Source organism: Gopherus evgoodei, chromosome 1 (genome assembly GCF_007399415.2).
Source record: "Gopherus evgoodei ecotype Sinaloan lineage chromosome 1, rGopEvg1_v1.p, whole genome shotgun sequence".
Classification (NCBI taxonomy): Eukaryota; Metazoa; Chordata; order Testudines; family Testudinidae; genus Gopherus; species Gopherus evgoodei.
Genome location: NC_044322.1, coordinates 235822392 through 235843247, shown reverse-complemented (window position 1 = coordinate 235843247; position 20856 = coordinate 235822392). Strand labels below are relative to the sequence as shown.

General features: G+C 42.2%; 1 protein-coding gene across 7 annotated transcripts in view; it reads right to left on the bottom strand.

Moving 5' to 3' along the window:
• Window positions 1–20856, bottom strand: part of LOC115638087 (uncharacterized protein KIAA0930 homolog) — a 137385-nt gene that overhangs the window by 28668 nt on the left and 87861 nt on the right. The window contains exon 2 of one of the 7 annotated variants that reach the window (XM_030539708.1): window positions 9221–9245. The exons of the other annotated variants lie outside the window; for them this stretch is intronic. Coding sequence (XP_030395568.1) covers window positions 9221–9245 — 25 coding nt within the window. The remainder of the gene's footprint in view (window positions 1–9220; window positions 9246–20856) is intronic. 7 annotated transcript variants of the gene reach the window in all.

Below are 20856 nucleotides of genomic sequence, written 5' to 3'. Positions count from 1 at the left end.
TAGGAAGTGAGTGCAGATGGGGTTGTGTGGCTCGCTGGGCCCCAGAATGGACCCAGTTGAGGGGTCCCATTCTCTGTACTTTAAGCACTAAGTGCTTGTTTACACTTGAAACTTCAAAGCGCTGCCGCGGCAGCGCTTTGAAGTGTGAGTGTGGTCGCAGCGCCAGCGCTGGAGAGAGCTCTCTCAGCCCTGCATGTACTCCACATCCTCATGGGGTTTAGCTTGCAGCGCTGGGAGCCGCGCTCCCAGCGCTGGGGCACTGTTTACACTGGCACTTTACAGTGCTGTATCTTGCAGCTCTCAGGGGGGTGTTTTTTTCACACCCCTGAGCGAGAAAGTTGCAGCACTGTAAAGCGCCAGTGTAGCCAAGGCCTAAGTGCAGACCCATTGAAGTTAATATGCTTAGCTGAACTGTGGTCTTAAAGCATTACTTTTCCACTAAGTAGCTTCCTGTGTAGCACAGTATCACTGCATGAATCAGCAACCAGTCAAAAAGTAAAGAGCTGTTTCACAGTCTGTAGGCAAACACACTAGGGTGACCAGATGTCCCGATTTTATAGGAATAGTCCCAACATTTGGGGCTTTGTCTTATATAGGCGCCTATTACTCCCATCCCCTATCCCGATTTTTCATATCAGTTGTCTGGTCACCCTAAAACACACAGAGATCCATAAACATCCTAATGGAAGCAACTGTTCTCCAGGACACGTCATGTCTTCATCTCACTAGCAGTTTTGCACAAGTAAGATTCAATCTATGTGGTATTTACAGCTTTTGTATCAGATTCAGGAATAATCAATGCTCATTATCTTTTACACTCCATGATGCATATAGTTATAAATCAGGACCATGAAGTAACATTACATTTTACTAGTCTTTAATGTATCACAAAGTCATATATTTCATTTACAAGAACAAAAGAAAGACCTCTTAAAAATTATGGAGATATTTAAGAATGACAAAAACGTGCTCCAAAATGCTGACAGGATACATCAAGCACGGCCAAATATGCTTAATGGATATCATTAGATTGGTCTGCACTCCAAACCGGAGCAGAACATTACATTCCCTTTGCTTTTGTCCCTAATTCCTTTGTTTTCTTACATTTTTCTATATATTTCTTGCAAGTAACCTGAAAAAACACTGCTTGAATGTGTTCTCAAAACCAATTGAGCCCAAATATTTGGAGCATCACAACTAGGCAGGGCATTTGTCCTGTTTTGATCCAGAAAATCCTACTTTTCTAAGGTTTGTCCCCCATCTGGTATTGAGACAAAACCAGACAAGGTTTTGTCTGGTATTGGATGGGGAAGACGGGTGTCTGGGTATTACACTGTGAAGAGCACCCCACCCTGCTGGCATGGCCTTGCACACACCATGCGTGTGAGATCACACCAGCAAGGGAGGGTTTATGCTGTTCCTGGAAGTACTTGAATGTCCAATATGCTGGGGATGCATGAGTCGCCACACTGCTTTAACGACTAAGATACCAATGCTATTGATCAGCTATACAAATAAATTCAAGAGGCAACAATCAAGCAAAATCATTACGAGCACTTGGAATGTGTTAAAAAAATAAATGAAGAGAAACCTGAAATGTCTTCTAAGGGTTCATAGGCTCGTAATGTTTTTTCTGGAAACAGGAACTGATTTCTATAAGTCTGTAATGTAATTCTTTATAATCAGATATGGATTAGAATAGAATAGATTAGGTCAACAGAGATTTAGGTATGATTTCTCATCTAGATTTTAATTCTAGATGAAACAAAGGATATTGGGTTGTTCATATCATTCACTCAGCCAGCACATTATCTTTCCTAGCCAGACTCTCCCCATCTCATCTATAAAATCTAGAGAAGGCTTCATGAAGAATTTGTACATTAGTTGATATTACATATGTAATAGTAAATAGCAGGTATTCTGGATTCAATGTCTAATTGTATTCTATTGTTGCATCTTAATTAGTATAAATAAAAATCATCCTGATTTAAAAGATGATTTTTAAAAAAAATCTAAATAATGGCTGACTTTTAAATCAGAATTTTTGTTTACATGTTTCTAGTTCTTTACTTTCTTCCTATTTTATACTCAAATTGCTAACGAGGATGTTTTCCACCTGTTTTTTCAATTAATTTCCTAATTGTTAGAATAATTTCAGATTTTACATACCGATTTTTGCTACTAAAAATTTCACACTTAAATGCTCATTTATGCTGAAAAAGACAAGCTCAGAGCCTCTCTGACATCCTTACTGATGGAACAACACAAACTGAAACAAAAGTTGAAGAGTAAATCACTCACACCCTATTTGCAACCAACACCACCTTCTGATATATTGAGCTTCCACAGGTTAAAGAAGGAGAAACACTTTGACCAGGTGATACTCCAGCAGGATCTGCAGTTCTCAGTCAATGGGTCTTAAGCTACTAAATAACTTTTCAAATGCTGCTAATCCCAAACTTTGGTGCCTAAATATGGATTTAGTAGCCTACATTAGGGTCTACTTTTTTCACAATATCTTTAATGTACTGACCACCTACATACATTTTCATTGCCAACACCAAAGCAATTTTATTTTAAAATGACAAACTATGAAAAAGGTTTTAGTTGAAAATAACAATTGCCATGCAGGATGCATGCCCTTCATTCACTATTAAGAAAGAATAGTGGTCTGCAAGACAAAGGCACACCAAAAGTCACTCAGGATTTCCAATAAACTTGTAGGAGAGGGGGTTTCATTGAGTATTGTTTTGGGGGTTGTGTGTGTGCGCACACGAGAAGAGATATACAGCCTGAACAAGCTGGCTAAAAGGGACTTGTGAAGTAAGCAATGACATCATCTCCTGTTATTTTTGGTTCATCCTGTGTTCAGGGAAACAGGACTTCACACATTCTTTATAAATAAGTTTGCATCAAAGGTACTAGACTTCTCCATCATTTTCTCCTCCCAGTGGAGACAACCCACAGGGCCCCAAACTTTGACCAGCTTCTAAGGCCAAAAAGGGTAAAAATGCAAATGCTTATGCACATGCTTAACTTTAGCCACCAGTAATCCTACTGGAGACAATAGGACTATCCATGTTAGTAAAGCTATTTATGCGCTTAAGTGTTTGAAGGATTAGGGCTTCCATTTTATTTCTTTTTTTTCTTTGCTTATAGCAGTTCTGTAAAATTCAAATACCAGTATCACTACCAATAATGGCATTAAAAGGAAACGGGAGCATTTATAATTTGGCTGATTATATGTTTCAAAATAAAGTTGCAATAGCACACATTTTCAAAATTATTTTACAAAGCATCAAGCTGATTTATATCACTCATTTTTTAAAAAGTGATTTAGTTGCCTTGATTTAGATCATTCCACCATGATTTGAACAGTTTATCACATGTCTTTCAGCAGGTATCAGGACTAAATGAGTCTATAAGTTGGGTAGGGCCAGCCTGGGCCCAAGTTAGAAGCCTTCGGAGGATGTTTTGTGTGAGGAAATGTTTGAGAGGATTTATTCATGGAGATTCCCCTCTATCATCCTCTGGGTGGTGAGGTGAAAAGGGGCTGTGAGACACAGAAGAGCTGTCTCCAAAACTATTGGGACCACAGGATGTGCGTGGAGACCCTGCAATGGCTCCAGTGCCCTCCTCACCACACAGCAGCATTGCTGCATTGGGACTGCTCCGGTAGGAACTCCCCCTGTCATAGCACATCATAAATAGCATGCAATCATATGATTAAAAGATGGTATCATAACTAATATGCACCAGGGTGCTGAATTAAGATTACACAGGCATTTCCTAACTTTTGAGTGTCTGATGTTGGAACCGCAATAACACTCTTAATATAGGTTTTGTATAAGTGTATAATTTCCTAGGTTTATAAAAGAACAAACAAATTGCATCATGTGGCATCATATTGACACCCACATATCATCAGCAGGGTTGGAAACTTTAGATCCAACCCACAGACCTCTGTCACTTAAGCTAATAGAGAAACTGATGGCAGTAGTAGATTATCATGCAGAACAGCACTAGAGGGGGATGAGAGAGACACTTTGTCAGGGGGTTTCACAGATGTTGGCTGACAGCAGAGGAATGGTGAGACTCAAACCTTGTGTTCCATTCCAGGCTCTGGAAAGGTGCCTGGTTTAATGGGCACCAACTCTTTTGTCCATTTCCCCCAAACTTGACTCCTTCTGCCCCTTCTTCTCCAGCCTGTCCTTGTCTCAAATCTTGGTTCCTTGTCCTAGTCCCATTCTCCTCACCTAGCCAATCCCAGTTTCTACTCCTCAGGCTTCTCATCCCAATCCCAGTCCAGTCCCCCCATTAGGACTTTCCAGCCCAGGCCCAAATTTCCCCCCACCAGTTCTAGTCTCCTTGCCCCATCATTCCCAATTTACCCCCATCCCCAGGTCCTTCTCCCATTTGTCTCCTCCACTCAGGCTCCAGTTGCCACCCACCTCACCCACGTTCTCCATCCCCCCTGGCTCCCAGTCTCTCCCCCAAGCACCTTTCTCCATTCTCTTTGCCCAGCCAGTCCCAGATCTCCCCTGACCCCCAGCTCCTTGTCACCACCCCTACTCTTCCTTTCCCGCACCCCACTGTTTCCTCCCTGCCCAGATATGTCGTCTCCCCACACCCACTGGCTCCAAGTCTTCCCCTCCATCCTTCTCTCTTTCTAGATCCCTATCTCCTTCCCCAACCCAGTCTTATCAATCCTCCCAATTTCCACTTTCCTTCTATTACCTCTACCCCACAGCACCCTGTCCCTATCTATTCCCTCAACCTTCACAAGTCTAGCTCTTGCCTTTTCTGCATTCAAATCATCCAGATTCTGCCTCCACACTACCTGGGCATCAGCAGGGAGGGCACTGAGAGCACAGAAGAGACAGTACTGGTGTCCAGCCCCAAAGCACAGAACCCCAGAACTGTAGTTGCAGGGAAAGTTCAGTCCCCTGCTGGAGAATCCTTAATGCAGACAGAGCCTTTGGGGAATTTAGCTGCAAAAACCTAAGAAAGTCTTAACTGAGAATGTATGAACTGCGATTCTTCAAAAGGTTTATGGCTTGTTTAATTTGATTAGACTTACACAAGGATGGCAAAAGGCACATCTCACACACAAAAGCCATTACACTGCCAAAGTTGAAGTCTGTTCCAAAATATGGGCTGGTCAGGGCTTTTCAAAAAAAGGTCACCAGGTTTTAATATGGGCAAAACAATGTATTTTTCTCTAGTCTCACTCTCAGAATAGATTCAGCCCTAGACAGACACTCCACATGGCAAATTTCAGCCCAAAATGTTGAAGTTTGGTAAAGTGAAAATTAACTTAAAACAGTATCTTACAATGGGAAATGTCCAGCAACCTTAACAATAATAGGTGGCACTACCAGCCCTCCCTACAATATATATCCAGACTGAAATTACAAAGGGTGTTTATCAGAACACCACTCTATAGAAACAGCAAAAAACCAACAACTTATATGTGATATGGGTTTTTATTTAGAAAGTACCTGATATTTTAATTTTCACTGGAGTTAGTGCAGCAGAATTATGAGACATAAAATCCAGACAAAAGTAAAAACCCACTCCCCCTTGTCACATATACTCAATCATTTACAATCTGCACCTGATGCCTCTGGAATGCAGACTGGAGCCCACATACAAGAAGGCACAGTTCTCAGTAGCTATGGCAACTAGACTCTTGGCTCTAAAGCCCTAACAAAGCCTCCAGCGATGATGCAATTGTGAACTGGCTTGTGCGATAGGCAAAGTTCAGTCATTAACAACAACAAAACCAAAATCAAATTAGTTTAATTTCTATTAATTACCTTTTTTTTTCTTTTTGTAATAATAAAGCTGACATAGAACAATAAAACTGCAGTCAACTAAAAATTGTCTGTAGGGTAGCTTGTTTTCCCAGGATTTTTCATGCTCTGATAAACCAAAATGGCAAAAGCTAACCCTGTGGTGTATCGCCAGCATAGTGCAGTGGCTCCTTCAAGAATCCCAACAGGGGAATGAATGAACGAGAGCTGTGGTTCTCAGCTGGAACTGCTCTGGGAATCCCTCCTTGCCCCTCATTTGACGTTAAGAAAAGGACAGAGTGTCCATTACCCTCCTGCAAGAACCCGTGCATGAGAGTCCCAAGAGAAAGGACATAGTTATCTCTGCTCCTGCAAAACTCTTAAATGTGTGCTTAACTTTAATATTTACTTCAGTGGGATTACATATAACATGTGTTTGAAGTTAAGCACGTGTCAACGTTTGTGGGATCAGGACTTTAGATCACGATGGAGTATCCTTTCATGGCACAAGCTACAGAGAGTCTTTGATGATGCTTTAAAGAAGATATTCATCTCATATACACCCTTCCCAGCCTAGTCAGGGGAATGGTACCCAGAGATGACCACCAGAAAAGAGACTTGTTGCATTAAAAAAAAAAAAAAAAAAGACAAGAATAACCCACTCTCCTTTGACCCATTTGTTCCTCACTAGGAGATCAATCTTATTCAGTGCCATCCACAGAGGTTAAGAGTGTTCAACATCTTGCAAGAGCAGGCCCTACACAAATCTTTCTTACCTCTAGGGACGTGACCAGTTCTGATTTACTGTGACAGTGATGTATACTTTTAAACAAACAGCTAAAACTAGGGTAAAGCATTCTCACAATTGCTGCCCTCCTTCTCCTTCCACATATCCTCTACAACCCACCTCCACAAAAAAAATCCCCCACAACGACTCCAGCATTGTGAGGAGAAAAGGCTTCCCCAGTACAAAAGGTCCAGTAGATTCGCAGACCACAGTCCAATATCCCAAGTCACTACCTAGTGTGTTGTGATTTACCCTTCTGTGACCATGGAAACTACCAACTGGAACTACAGATGTACCTCTAAAAACAGACAGTGCATGGAGATGTCCTTGTTCCTTCTCTTGTACACATGTATAAAATATTCAGTGGGGCCTACTTATGGAGTAAGGTGATACTGAGTATATTTATACACATCAGTCTGGGCCTATATATGATGCTTAATGGGCCAGTTATTGTGTTACAGAACTGAGAAATGTTCAGGAAATATGCTTGTAACAATAGGAAAGAGTCAAGCCCAACTTTCCAGTGGCAAGAGATATCTCACAAGCATGTGAGACCACCACATAACCAAGTTGCTCAGGGGTTAGACCAGCATCTTGTGGAACTGATGTTGCCTTTTCTAGGTAATGCATTCTTTTATGGCCCTTTTAAAACCCCTTTTCCAAAAGTACCCTATGGAGTGTGGGTTTCAGCGGGATTAGGGTAGCATGTTTTTTTTTTTTTTTTTTAAATTGTAGCAGATCTTTTTGCCCATCTTAACCCACACAGATTTATGTAGAAATAAACAACATGACCTATAATTATCTGTATGGCAGCAGTATACAAGCAGGAATGTCAGGGCATCCAAAAACAACAGAAGTTTGGAGGGTGGAAAAAATAATGTTGAATCAGACCTTTATCAGATATAAAGCAGAATTCATGGATTCAGAGATTCCAAATCCAGAAGGGACCACTCTGATCATCTAATCTGACCTCCTGTCTAACAGGCCACAGAATTTCTCCCAAAATAATTCCTAGAGCAGATCTTTTAGAAAAATATGCAATTTTTATTTTAAAATCATCAGTATGGAGAACCCATCACAACCCTAGATAAATTGTTCTGGTGGTTAATTATGCTCACTGTTAAAAATGTACACCTTATTTCCAGTCCGACTTTGTCTAGTCAAATTCCAACCATTGGATCATGGTATATAGATTGAAAAGCCCGTTATTAAATATTTGTTCCCCATTTAGGTACTTAAGGACTAATCAAGAAAAGATTTTTAATGAAACCGTAAACTCAGGGATCATACTCTATGATGGCAAAATTGCTAATATAGTCCCTATTTTTAAGAAAGGCGGGAAAAAGTGATCCAGGAAACTACCGGCCTGTTAGTTTGACCTCAATTGTATGCAATGTCTTGGAACACATTTTGAAAGAAAAAGTAGTTAAGGATAGAGGTTATTGGGATAAAATACAACATGGTTCTACAAAAGGTAGATCATGCCAGATCAACCTGATCTCCTTCTTTGAGAAAATAATTGATTTTTTAGACAAAGTAAATGCCATAGATCTAATCTACCTAGATTTCAGTAAGGCATTTGATACAGTTCTACATGGGAAATTATTAGTGAAATTGGAGATGATGGGGATTAATATGAGAATTGGAAGGTGGATTAGGAACTGATTAAAGGAGAGACTACAGTGGATCATAATGAAAGGTGAATTGTTAGGCTGGAGGTAGGATACTAGTGGAGTTCTTCAGGGATTTGTCTTGGGACCAATCTTATTTAACATTTTCATTAATAACCTTGGCACAAAAAGTAGTAGTGTGCTAATAAAATTTGCAGATGACACAAAGTTGGAAGGTATTGCCAATACAGAGGAGGACTGGAATATCACACAAGCTCATCTGGATGACCTTGAAATCTGGAATAAGAGAAATCGGATTAATTTAATAATGCAAAGTACAAGATCATGCATTTAGGGACTAACAACAAGAATTTTTGTTATAAGATGGGGACATATCAATTGGAAGCAACAGAGGAGGAAAAAGACCTGAGTGTATTGGTTGATAACAGGATGACTATGAGCTGCCAATGTAATGCAGCCATAAAAAACCCTAATGCAATCCTCGGATGCATCAGGTAAGGTATTTTCATCTGGAATACTATGTCACATTTTTTTAAAAGAGGAATTCAAACTGGAACTGGTGCAGAGAAGGGCTACTAAGATGATCAAATCTAGGAAGTGACAAATCTAAAACCACTGCTACATCTTTTACTTTTACCATTTGTGTTAACTAGGGAATAAATCTTGTCTATGATTTCCATTAATGTGAATGACGAAAACTCATTGACTGCAATGGGGCCAGGACGTCAGCCCAAGAATTTCTAACTATGTGCAAGTAGATTGTGATATCCACAGGGCTACGACACTGGATGCAGAACTGATTGGTTATTCTACGTTTACCTAGATAAAATGATATATAGAGAAAAAAGACGTTTCTCTTGCTAATTTCTTAATAAGGATAATTGTACATAACCTTAACAAAAATACAAAGAAAGATTCACTGTATAGAGCCTTTTCTTTGGGGCCAGCTGGAGTAATTTGCCAGATTTATAATGCTATCTGAAGTCATATCATTGAAAGTCACTGACCTTGTAGGATTCAGTAGTCTTCATACTGAAAGAAATATGTAAAAAGGTGACAGTAATGATTACAAATAAGGTAGGGAATAATGAGTAAGAGAGAATGAAAACATCTGATTGTATAAAACATTTATGCTTTGGTGCTGGGGGAAGGTTGAATTGTAAAAAAAATCATTGTCTATTTTGTTGTCACTTACTCAGATGTACAATGATGAAATTAGCATGGTGGGAAAAAAGAAAAGTGTTCTGTCAGAAGAACATTTTGACAGTGCAGCTGTATAATGAGCAGGACTATTACGCTTTATTTCTGTGGTTTGATGGTTTATTATCTGAGGAGGTTAACAGGCAGCATCCATTCCACCATCTATAAGAAAGTACAATGTGGCTCCCAGTCACTTAAGCTTACTTCATATTTAGGAGAAACACTTAGCCACCTGCAGAAGCTGAGAGAAGTGTTCACATTTTCTAGTTTATTTAGGAGATTAAAACCCCCAAAATTTACTAGTTTTTTTATGTCACAAGTTAGTACCAATAAATAGGAGGTAACCCTAAAAGTAATCTTTATTTGTATACACTGTACTGCATAAGAACTTCCCCTCCTAACCTGGCTAATAGCTTTCTAGAGGATAACCGGGCTGTGACTGATTATAGAAAGGGTTCTCCATGTAAAGTTGTTGAACACTGGAGTCCAGATTGCAGAGCTGAACTGCTTTAAAAGCCAGAAATTAGAAAAAGGAAGGGAAAAAAAGAAGACACTTGGTCATTTTCTGCAAAAGAAGGTCTGTTACTCTACAGCATATTTGCTAGTGCTTTGTCCACTCCACCTTTAAATGACCTAAGTGATGAGATTTTCACTATTTCCCTTGGGAAACTACTCCATAGTCAAAGGTCTCAGGATTTAGAAACATTGTCTGATATTCAGCCTAAATCTTCCATTGTTTCATTTTATCTCATTGCTTTTAGTTACACTGCCTTGTAGCCAGGGCCGGTGCAAGGATGTTTTGCATCCTAGGCGAAACTTCCACCTTGCGCCCTCCCCGCCCCCACCCTGAGTCACCCCGTCCCGTGGCAGCTCCCTCACTCCGCCCTGAGGTGCCCCTGCCCTGCAGCAGCTCCCTACTCCCCACTCTCCGCCCTGAGGCACCCCCCACCCCAGCTCACCCCTGCTCCACGCACAAACACGAGCACCCCGAGCATGTCGTCACTCCTTCACTTCTCCTGCCTCCCAGGCTTGCGGTGCCAATCAGCTTAGCTGCCGCAAGCCTGGGAGGCAGGAGAAGTAAAGCAGCCACTGCGTGCTCGGGGAGGAGGCAGGGCAGGGGTGAGCTGGGGCGGAGAGTTCCCCTGCATGCCGTCCCCCCCACTTACTTGCTGCAGGTTGCCCTCCCCGCGTTCCCCTGCCCCAGCTCCCTCCGCCTAAATGCTGGCGGCGACTGGGGTGGCCGAAGATCCGGCCGCCACGGTCTCTGCCAAAGGAAATGGTGCCCCCCAAATCCTAGCGCCCTAGGCGAATGCCTAGGTCACCTAAATGGTTGCACTGACCCTGCTTGTAGTGCTTTCTCCCCTCGGTGTCTACACTCCTCAATACTGGTAGACATACTGTAAACCCTTAGTTATAGTCCTAAATTAACACTGTTTCTTTAATACAACCATATATATCAGTCTCAATCATTTCAGTTTCTCTGCTGAATCTGCTCAGTTGCAGTCAAAATTCAAAAGAACAGAAGAAAATCAACCTTCACTCAATCTCTTTTCCGCTTCACTTATTGCCTTTTGATATTTAGTTTCTTGCCCAATTATTCCCACTACCCATGGGGACAGCAGCACTGCTATAATTTCTTATAACGCAATCCTTTTCCTGTCATTTATTGATCCAGTAGCAGGTGATAGTTCAATGGTGCAAGACTAAAATGTAGAATTCGAGCAGTCTACCTTTTAAGCAGTCTCTCTTGTCTGGGGAGCCGAGACCTTGAAACTGCAGGTTAATTACTTTGGTTGCCATCCCAACCCCCTTCCAGAAAGGTTTGAGCAATCACTACAAATCTCACATTGACTTAGATCTGTAAGGATCCCAGTTTCCCGAGCTCTGGAACCTCTAAAAAATAAAATCAGACAGGTCTCACTTTGTATTTATCTAGGACACTACGGTTTTCTTCTCCAGACCTGAGGTAGAGCTCTGAAGCCCAAAAGCTTGTCCCTTCCACCAACAGAAGTTGGTCCATAAAAATTAAATTTAAAAAAAAAACTCATCCACCTTGTCCCGCTCTCTAAAATCAGAGTTTGAACTAATACCATTTCTGAACTGAAATGTAAACTTTAGAGACAAACCTAATTTATCTCCAGTGAGACAAAAGAAGAGGGGAGGCCAATCTATCTCACCAATACACTGATGGGAAATATTCTACACATCCCTTCTCAAAGCCAGTGAATTTTCACTTAGGCCTGGTCTCTACTACGTGGTTAGGTTGAATTTTAGCCGGGTTAGGTCGAATTTATAAGCAATACGTCTACACAACCCCATTCCACCAACCTAAAGGGCTCTTAAAATTGACTGCTGTACTCCTCCCCAGCCAGGGGAGTAGCACTAAAATCGACCTTGCTGGGTTGAATTTGGGGTAGTGCAGACGCAATTCGGTGTTATTGGCCTCCGGGAGCTATCCCAGAGTGCTCCATTGTGACTACTCTGGACAGCACTTTCAACTCCAATGCAGTACCCAGGTACACAGGAAAAGCCCCGGGAACTTTTGAATTTCATTTCCTGTTTGATCAGCGTGGTGAGATCAGCAGCACAGGTGACTATGCCGTCCCCCCAGAAGCGCAAATGAGCTCCAGCATGGACCAAATGGGAGACACTGGATATGATTGCTGTATGGGGAGAAGAATCTGCGCAGGCCGAATTCCGATCAAAAAGAAGAAATGCAAATATATATGCTAAAATCACACAGGGCATGGTGGAGAGAGGCTACAGCAGGGACACACAGCAGAGCTATGAGAAAGTTAAGGAGCTCAGGCAAACCTACCAATAGACAAAGGAGGCAAACAATTGCTCTGGGTCAAAGCCCCATACATGCTGCTTGTATCATCAGCTACATGCCATTCTGGGGGGGGGACAGAACCTATCACTATCCCACCACTGTCCTTGGCACCTGCAAGCAGAGGGAGTCTCATGCAACCAGGGGGAGGATTTTGGGGATGAGGAAGAGGAGGAGAAGAATGTGCAGCAGGCAAGCAGAGAATCCATTCTCCTTGACAGCCAGGACCTTTTCATCACTCTGGAGCCAATGCCCTCCCAAGGGGGATTCCCTGACCCCGAAGACAGAGAAGGCACCTCTGGTGAGTGCACATTTGTAACTACACTACAGGGTTTAAAGGCAATTGTGTTTAATGTTTGATTTGCCCTAAAGACTTGGGATGCATTTGCGGTCAGTAAAGCTACTGGAAAAGTCTGTTAAGTGTCTGGGGATGAAGCGGGAATGCTCCAGGGACATCTCCATGAAGCTCTCCTGGAGGTACTCTGAAAGCCTTTGTAGAAGGTTTCTGCCTTATTTCGTCCTCCACGGTACGACACTTTGCCACACCAAGCCAGTAAGAAGTAGTCTGGAATCATTGCAGCACAAAGAATGGCAGTGAATGGTCCTCTGTTTTGGTTGCATTCAAGCAACATTTGGTCTATATTTTTCTGTGCCAGCTTCAGGAGAGTGATATCGTTCATGGTCACCTGGTTGAAATAGGGGAATTTTTGTAAGGGAACAGTAAAAAGACCCCATTCATGCTGGCTGTTTGCGCTTGGCTAAAAAGAATCATCCCTGAGAATTGCCACGCAGTGGGCAGGGGAAGGGTGAAGGGATTATCCCAGACAATAGCCACATGGTGGGGTAGGGATAGGGGTGTGTTGCACATCCACCCGAAAACCGCTGCCCCTCCTTTTAAATGACAGACCTAACCAGAATTGCTTGCTGTGGGAAAGGAGGTTGCTGCAGTTTCAAACCATTCTCACATATTATGAAGGTAGAAGAAGCCAACCTCGTGTACACTTTGGCTTACCATGGCTGTCTGGAAATCGAATTCTGTTGCCCATCCGTGTATGATGTGTCACCATACTGGCAGGCACTCAATATAAAAGGCAAAATGCGACCTTGTACCTAAAACACGTGTGCTGTCTGCTGTGAATTGCTTGATTCACTGTGAAAGTCTCCCCCTTTTGTTCTCAGAAATGTATCTTCTTAAATTCTACTCTCCCTTTTCATCCCCCCGCAGGTGCAAACATTTCTACGCTCCCCCTAACATCTCCGTCCCAGAGGTTATCGCAAATTAGAAGGCAAAAAAAACACTCATGACAACATGTTTTCTGAGCTCATGCAGTCTTCCCGCACTGATAGGGCACAGCTGAATGCATGGAGGCATACAGTGATAGAGGCCAGGAAAGCATTCAGTGACCACAGTGAGAAGAGGCAGGAGGCGATGCTGAGGCTAATGGGGGAGCAAATGGACATGCTCAGGCATCTGGTGGAGTTGCAGGAAAGGCAACAAGAGCACAGGCCGCCACTGCATCCACTGTATAATTGCCTACACTCCTCCTCAAGTTCCATATCCTCCTTACCCAGATGCTCAAGAACGTGGTGGGGGGGGGCTGAAGGGGGCTCTGGGCATCCAGCCACTCCACTCCAGAGGATGGCCCAAGCAACAGAAGGCTGTTTTGATTTGTAGTGTGGCTACAATAAGCAATGTGGCCTTGTTCTTCTCTCCTCCCCCACCCCACCCAGGCTACTTTGTCAGTTATCTCACTTTTTAAAAATTAATAAAGACGGAATGCATGGTTTCAAAACAATAGTGATTTATATCCTTTGCTAGCTATAATCAAAGAGGGGAGGGTGGTTGGCTTATTTTGGCTTGAATTAAAAATCAACAGAGACGACAGGTTCGCATCAAGGAGAAATACACACAATTGTCACACCATAGCCTGGCCAGTCATGAAACTTGTTTTCAAAGCCTCTCTGATGTGCAACATGCTTAGCTGTGCTCTTCTAATTGCCCTGGTGTCTGGCTGCTCAAAATCAGCCACTAGGCGATTTGCCTCAACCTCCCACCCCACCATAAACATCTCCCCCTTACTCTCAGAAATATTATGGCGCACACAGCAAGCAGCAATAACAATGGAATAGTGGCTGCACTGAGGTCTAACCTAGTCAGCAAACAGCGCCAGCGAGCTTTTAAACATCCAAATGCACATTCTACCACCATCCTGCATTTATTCAGCCTATAGCTGAACTGCTCCTTACTACTGTCCAGGCTGCCTGTGTATGGCTTCATGAGCCATAGGAGCAAGGGGTAAGCTGGTTCTCCCAGGATAATTATTGGCATTTAAACATCCCCAACAGTAATTTTTTGGTCTGGGAAGTCAGTCCCTTTTTGCAGCTGTTCAAACAGCTCCTAAAGATGCGAGCAACATGTACCTTTCCCGGCCATCCCATGCTGATGTCAGTGAAACGTCCCTTGTGATCCACCAGTGCCTGCAGCACCATTGAGAAGTACCCCTTGTGGTTTATGTACTGGTTGGCAAGGTAATCCGGTGACAAGATAGAGATATGCATTCCGTCTATTGCCCCACTACAGTTAGGGAACCCCATTCAGCAAAGCCATCCACTGTGACCTGCACATTTCCCAGAGTCATTACCCTTGCTAGCAGAAGATTAGTGATTGCCTTGGCTACTTGGATCACAGCAGCCCCCACAGTAGATTTGTCCACTCCAAATTGATTCCCGACTGACCGGTAGCAGTCAGGCATTGCAAGCTTCCGCAGGGCTATCGCTACTCACTTCTCAACTGTCAGGGCAGCTCTCATCTTGGTATTCCTGCACTTCTGGGTGGGGGATATCAACTCAAAGTTACAGGAAAGTGGCCTTATGCACGTGAAAGTTTTGCAGCCACTGGGAATCATCCCACACCCGCAACACTATGCGGTCCCACCAGTCTGTGCTTGTTTGCCAGGCCCAGAATCGGCGCTCCACTGTATCAACCTGCCCCAGTGCTACCATGATGTCCCAATTGCCCCATCCCATGCTTTCAGGAACATGTGTGTCCATGTCCTCCTCACAATCGTCCTCATGCTGGCGGCCCCTAGCCAGGTTCTGTACATAGTGCAGGATAATGAGTGAGGTATTTACTATGCTCACAACAGCAGTGGTGAGCTGAGCAGGCTTCATGCTTGCCATGCTATGGTGTCTGTATGGGTAATCCAGTAAAAAAAGTGCAACATGATTGCCTGTCATGGCTTTGAGGGAGGGAGGGGTGACTGATGACATGTACCCAAAAGCACCCGCGACAATGTTTTTGTCCCATCAGGCATTGGGAGCTGAATCCAGAATTCCAATGGGCAGCGGAGACTGCAGGGACTCTGGGATAGTTACCCACAGTGCACTGTTCCATGAGTTTTTGCTAGCCATGGTATTGAGGACGCACTCCGCTGACTTAATGTGCTTAGTGGGGACATACACAATCGACTGTATAAAATTGCTTTCTAAAGACTGAATTCTATAAAATCGACCAAATTTCATAGTGTAGACATACCCTAAGATGCTGTCTACTTCCCAGAGTCATCAGTTCAAAACTACTTTCTCTCTGACACTCACCAGCAAACATGCAGAATTGTAAGACTATATGGCATCTCCCACCTTGATTTCCTTTCTTTCCAAAGTCAATTGCTTTCAAACATATTTTTAATATGAAGCTAAAACACAAAACAAATGAATTCAGGAAATTATTTCTGGTTTTGGTGGATCCAAGTTACAGACAACTAAGATTTAAAATACACACACTTATTTTCAGGATCTGAAGGTCTGTAATTATAGGGATCAGACTGTCATGTTTGGAGCAATAATAAGAGTCTAGAGATGAGAAAACTGAATAAAGCGCTAGTAGGATAGCTAGAAGTTAAATATTTACTTCTACTTAGTTTAATTGAAATTATATATAGAAGCAAAAAAGAAAGAATTTCAGTTCTGTCTCATTCAAAAGAAACTGCACTTCCACAAACTCAGAAGGAGATTCCCAGTTACAAGCACTGCATTACAGAAATAACCTCTCAATGGCTGGTCTAACCAGAGGGCATGATGCTGCTCTTAACTGCCTGTAGAACATCATTATCTTATAAATTTTCTTTTTACAGGTATAATCTACCATTCCAGTGCCACAGAAACAAGGCAGGAGTCTTCTCAAATAGACAGAGAGCCAACCAAATTTGTAGGCCACTAAAGAAAAGATGCACAATTTTTTGAATGCACACAGACACACACACACAAATTAGCTACATGAAATAATAGTATCCAGTTTACTCTTCTGATGGCAGTAAAGGCCTCAGCGGACACTGAGTTAGCTACAAGAAAATGAAGACCTAATAGTAATTTACCCTAATGACAAGGGCACACAGCAGTCCAAAGAAGATATACAGTACTACCATAGAATATGTAATGGACCATAAAGACACCTTTGACAAAAATGACACCTGGGAAAAAAAAAAGGTAGTGATCAACGCATAAGATTAAATCCCACTTTGTCCTTGAACTTCTATTCAAAGACTGACAAAGCAAACGCCTGCACTTTGTGTGGAGCAGGAATGAACCCTTCTCTCAAAATATTAATAAGCAAGTCTATGGGTGAAATCCTGGCCCCACTGACTTCAGTGGGAGTTTTGCCATTACCATCAATGGGGCCATGATTTCACTCTATGGATTGGCAAAGAGTTTATTTTCTCAGAAAGACTCTTACATTATGTAGAGCCTAACAAACTAAGCTCCTGAGGTGGAGGAGGTATATTAGAAAAAACATACACCAAAAGATCCAGCTAGAGATTTATTTTCTTAATCTATACTTCATTAGCCAGAAGTCGGACACACCACTGAAACACTAGGGACTGAAGGTGCATCTACTCTGCAGTGAAAAACCCGTGGCTCACTTGGAATGGGGCTAGAGAAAAGTCCTGGTCCAAAATCACTAGACACTCTTGAAAATCTCAGGGTATGTCTCCACAGCAATTGAACATCCATGGCTGGCCTGGCTCAGCTGACTTCGGCTTGCAGGGATTGTACTGTGGAGCTAAAAACTGCTGTGCAGATGTTTGGGCTCGGGCTGGAGCCTAGGGCCTGGAATCTCTCCCGTAACAGGTCTCAGAGCCCAGGCTCTAGCCTGCATCCAAATGTCTACACAGCAATTTTGTAGCCCTGTGGATCAAGCCCAGAGTGCCCACGTCCCCTGACCTGTGCCAGCCCTGAGTGTTCAATTGCTGTGCAGATACACCCTGAGGTTTCCAAGAGAGACTAGTGATTTTGGACCCAGGACTATTCCCTAACCCTATTCCCAAATGAATGGAGTCCCTCCATACACTCTTCTTTCTACTCCTCCACATACTCTGGGAAGTTATTTGGAGAGGAAATTGTTCTATAGAACAGCTCAGCTGGCATAATTTACAAAAGCAAAGCCTAGGAAGACATGCAGGATTTCAAAAAGGCCCTGTTTAAGACAGCTGCATTAATCAAAATAGTATTAGGCTCAGGAAAGCCCCTTTCTTATTGCAATCTGTTGCTCACATAGAGGGATATTTCCATATCTTGCCTCCCAGCCTGATGGGTAAGGGGGGAGAGGGAGAGAAAGAGAACTTCACTGGTTTGTGCCTCTTTTTCCTCTCACACACTTTGTCTTGTCTGTCTAGACACTACTGCAATGCAAATAATAGATAAGTGAGAAGCTAGAGAGGAACGTGCCCAAAAATCTGAGAGCTCTGAATGTCCAGTAATGCCTGACCAACATGTGAGGGGGGAAGAAACACCTTAGAAATTAGAAGATACTGATGGCACAGAAATGGTCTTTCTGACGCATAGCTTTGGCACTGAGAAAGCTGTTGTGCTTGTTGCAAAATAAGAAATGTGTTTTAACTGCTTTGGGAAATGGAACCATTATTTCCTGCATAGGATTGAAGAGATTGTGATCAGCATGAGAAAGAAGAATTAATGCATTTAAGATGCTGACTGTTTTTAGCTCCTGTCTTATGCCAGTATTCTGAAAACAGTAACATCTTTCATTCATTGATTCAGTCCCTCAATGGTCAGGGTTTCAGCCTCTATACATTTGCTAAATTGTTGTTCCTATTCTTGTACATATCTGCTAAGTTAAGCATAAGCCAAGTGTGGTCAAAGGCTATGTGGTGACCAATGTATTCACATAGGTGTGTCATTGACAAAAACATTCATCCTAGATTTTCTCTGTTAGAACTGTTCGATAAACAATTCCTAGTGAGTGTAAAGATCAGCATATTTTATCCTCAGAGCAGCAGGGCACACAGAGACTATAGCAATGGATTGTCCATTATGAGTGCAATTACTTAGCCTTACTGGACTCATTCATACAGGGGTGAATATCTGAAATGGCAAATGGAATGCCTAAAATTGACATAATGTAGGAAATTATGCTATAGAAGTAACTGATGCATTAGAGCAGTGAGACTCGGGCTGAGGCTCAGGAGCTGCAAGTGGTTCTTTAATGTGTTTCCTGCAGCCCTTTGTGGTACATGATATTAAAACACTGAGATTTTATTAACAACCAATCTAAGTTGGTAAAAACATCCCGATTGGTTAATAACATATTAACCAATTGTAGAATACTTGGTCAGTCATATTTCTCTCTCTCTCATATTAAATATATATATATTTATTTATCTTGGTGTAATGTTGATTGCTAGTTCAGCTGCTGAACCACTGATGTCTGAGTATCACTGCATTAGAGAGAGATGGAGGAAGTGAGATTGGAATAAGTTAATAAACTCCTGTATCTCAAATTATAATTGCCCAATTGGGAAATATTTATGATGGGTGACTGAATAAAAAGTGTGGAATACAAAACTGGGCTGGTAAATGGACTAGATTTAAGATTTTCTGCCCTGAGCATTTTGCTATCATTGACATTAGAGCCTTAATTATGATATTCAAAAGCTCTGATTTGGTTGCATAAATTATATACAAGACAGACAAGTTTCTGGCCTCAAAAAAGAGACATTTTCATACCTGCAATTGTTAAGTAGTTGACACCCCCTCGTGTAACTCACCGACTGAGTACACTGATCTTTCTTCAGTGCATTTTGGTGCTTGAGAAGTGGACTGATGAGATTGTCCAAGAGCTCCTATCAGCCACTTCTTTTATTAAAGCCCCGCCTAAGCGGCTCTCCCGTGTCCTTCAGTCCTCCAGTGACTCACAAGTGCCGCACTTTCGGTAATGAATAAATCATGACAGTTTTCTCCCCCATCAGATGGAGAATTGGGTTTGTATTTACCTCTTTCATAACAAAATTCATCTCTGCCACAGAAGCTAGGTTTAAAATATAAGCAAGCAAATTTGTGGCCCTGTTTTCTTTTAACATCTAATATAGATAAGAATAATATGTATTTAGTAGATTCCAGTAAGGTGTAATTTCAATTACTTAGCTCAATCCTGCTACACTTTTATTTAGTTTATATTAGGAATCCACTTAGCTGTTGCTCTTGTTTTCTTAAATTCACTTTATTTAAATTATTCAAAAATCCTACAAAGATTTTAAACATATATGGCCACAGAAACTAATTATATACCCATTACCAACACACATTGCACACATACACCTAATACTAAACTTAAACAGCACTAAAAATGATCAAATTTAGTGACAGTGCTTTAACCCCGATGGCCATAGCCAAATTCACTCCAACAGAGAAGGTATTTTATTGATTACCACACAATAAAGCTATTTCAGTTACTTTCCTAACTGTGCAGGAATCAGGGCTGGCTCCAGGGGTTTTACTGCCCCAAGCAGCCAAAAGAAGAAAAGCCGCAATTGCGATCTGCGGCAATTCAGCAGGAGGTCCTTTGCTTCGAGCGGGAGTGAGGGACCCTCTGCCGAATTGCCACCAAATACCTGAAAGTGCCGCCCTGCTCCAGAATTGCTGCCCCAAGCACCTGCTTGATAAACTGGTGCCTGGAGCTGGCCCTGGCAGGAATACTGATTCTCAAATGAGTTTTAGATATTCTAATGCTCTCTTCTGTGATGCATTCTGATGTCACAGATAACAGACAGACTGTCTCAAAGCTATCAAGTAGCAGAATTTTTTATCTTCACAAATTTATAGGATCGATAAAATGTCCGGAAAATAAAGCATCAAGGTAAATGCAGGAAGAGTTTTTGCAGGTAACTTACGTACACTGGAAAGCAAAATCACCACGTTTTCTAAGGCTTTGAAATTCCTTTAAGAAAGTCATAGCAAAACTCTGGCAATGCAAACAATCTCTCTCTTTTTCATTTTCAGGTTTTACAGTGAGAGTGATTTTGTCTAACTTAATATTCTCCTCTTAAAGGAATGCCAGCAGCTCCTACTCACAGTTGACTACAACACAACTTGAAGACTCAGCAAAATATTAAGCATTTAGGCAGCACAGCTGTCTGTGAATGGATTCACACACACAGCGACTGTAATCCCTTCCCACATTCTAACTATGCAGAACGGTTGGTGAGTTATTGGGCAGGTGGAAATGCAGAATCTTGCTACTTGTTTCTGTGACTGTGATTTTCAGCCAGCTCTTTGGAACTGTCAGAAGTTACAACTTACACTAGATTCTTCTCCCTACAG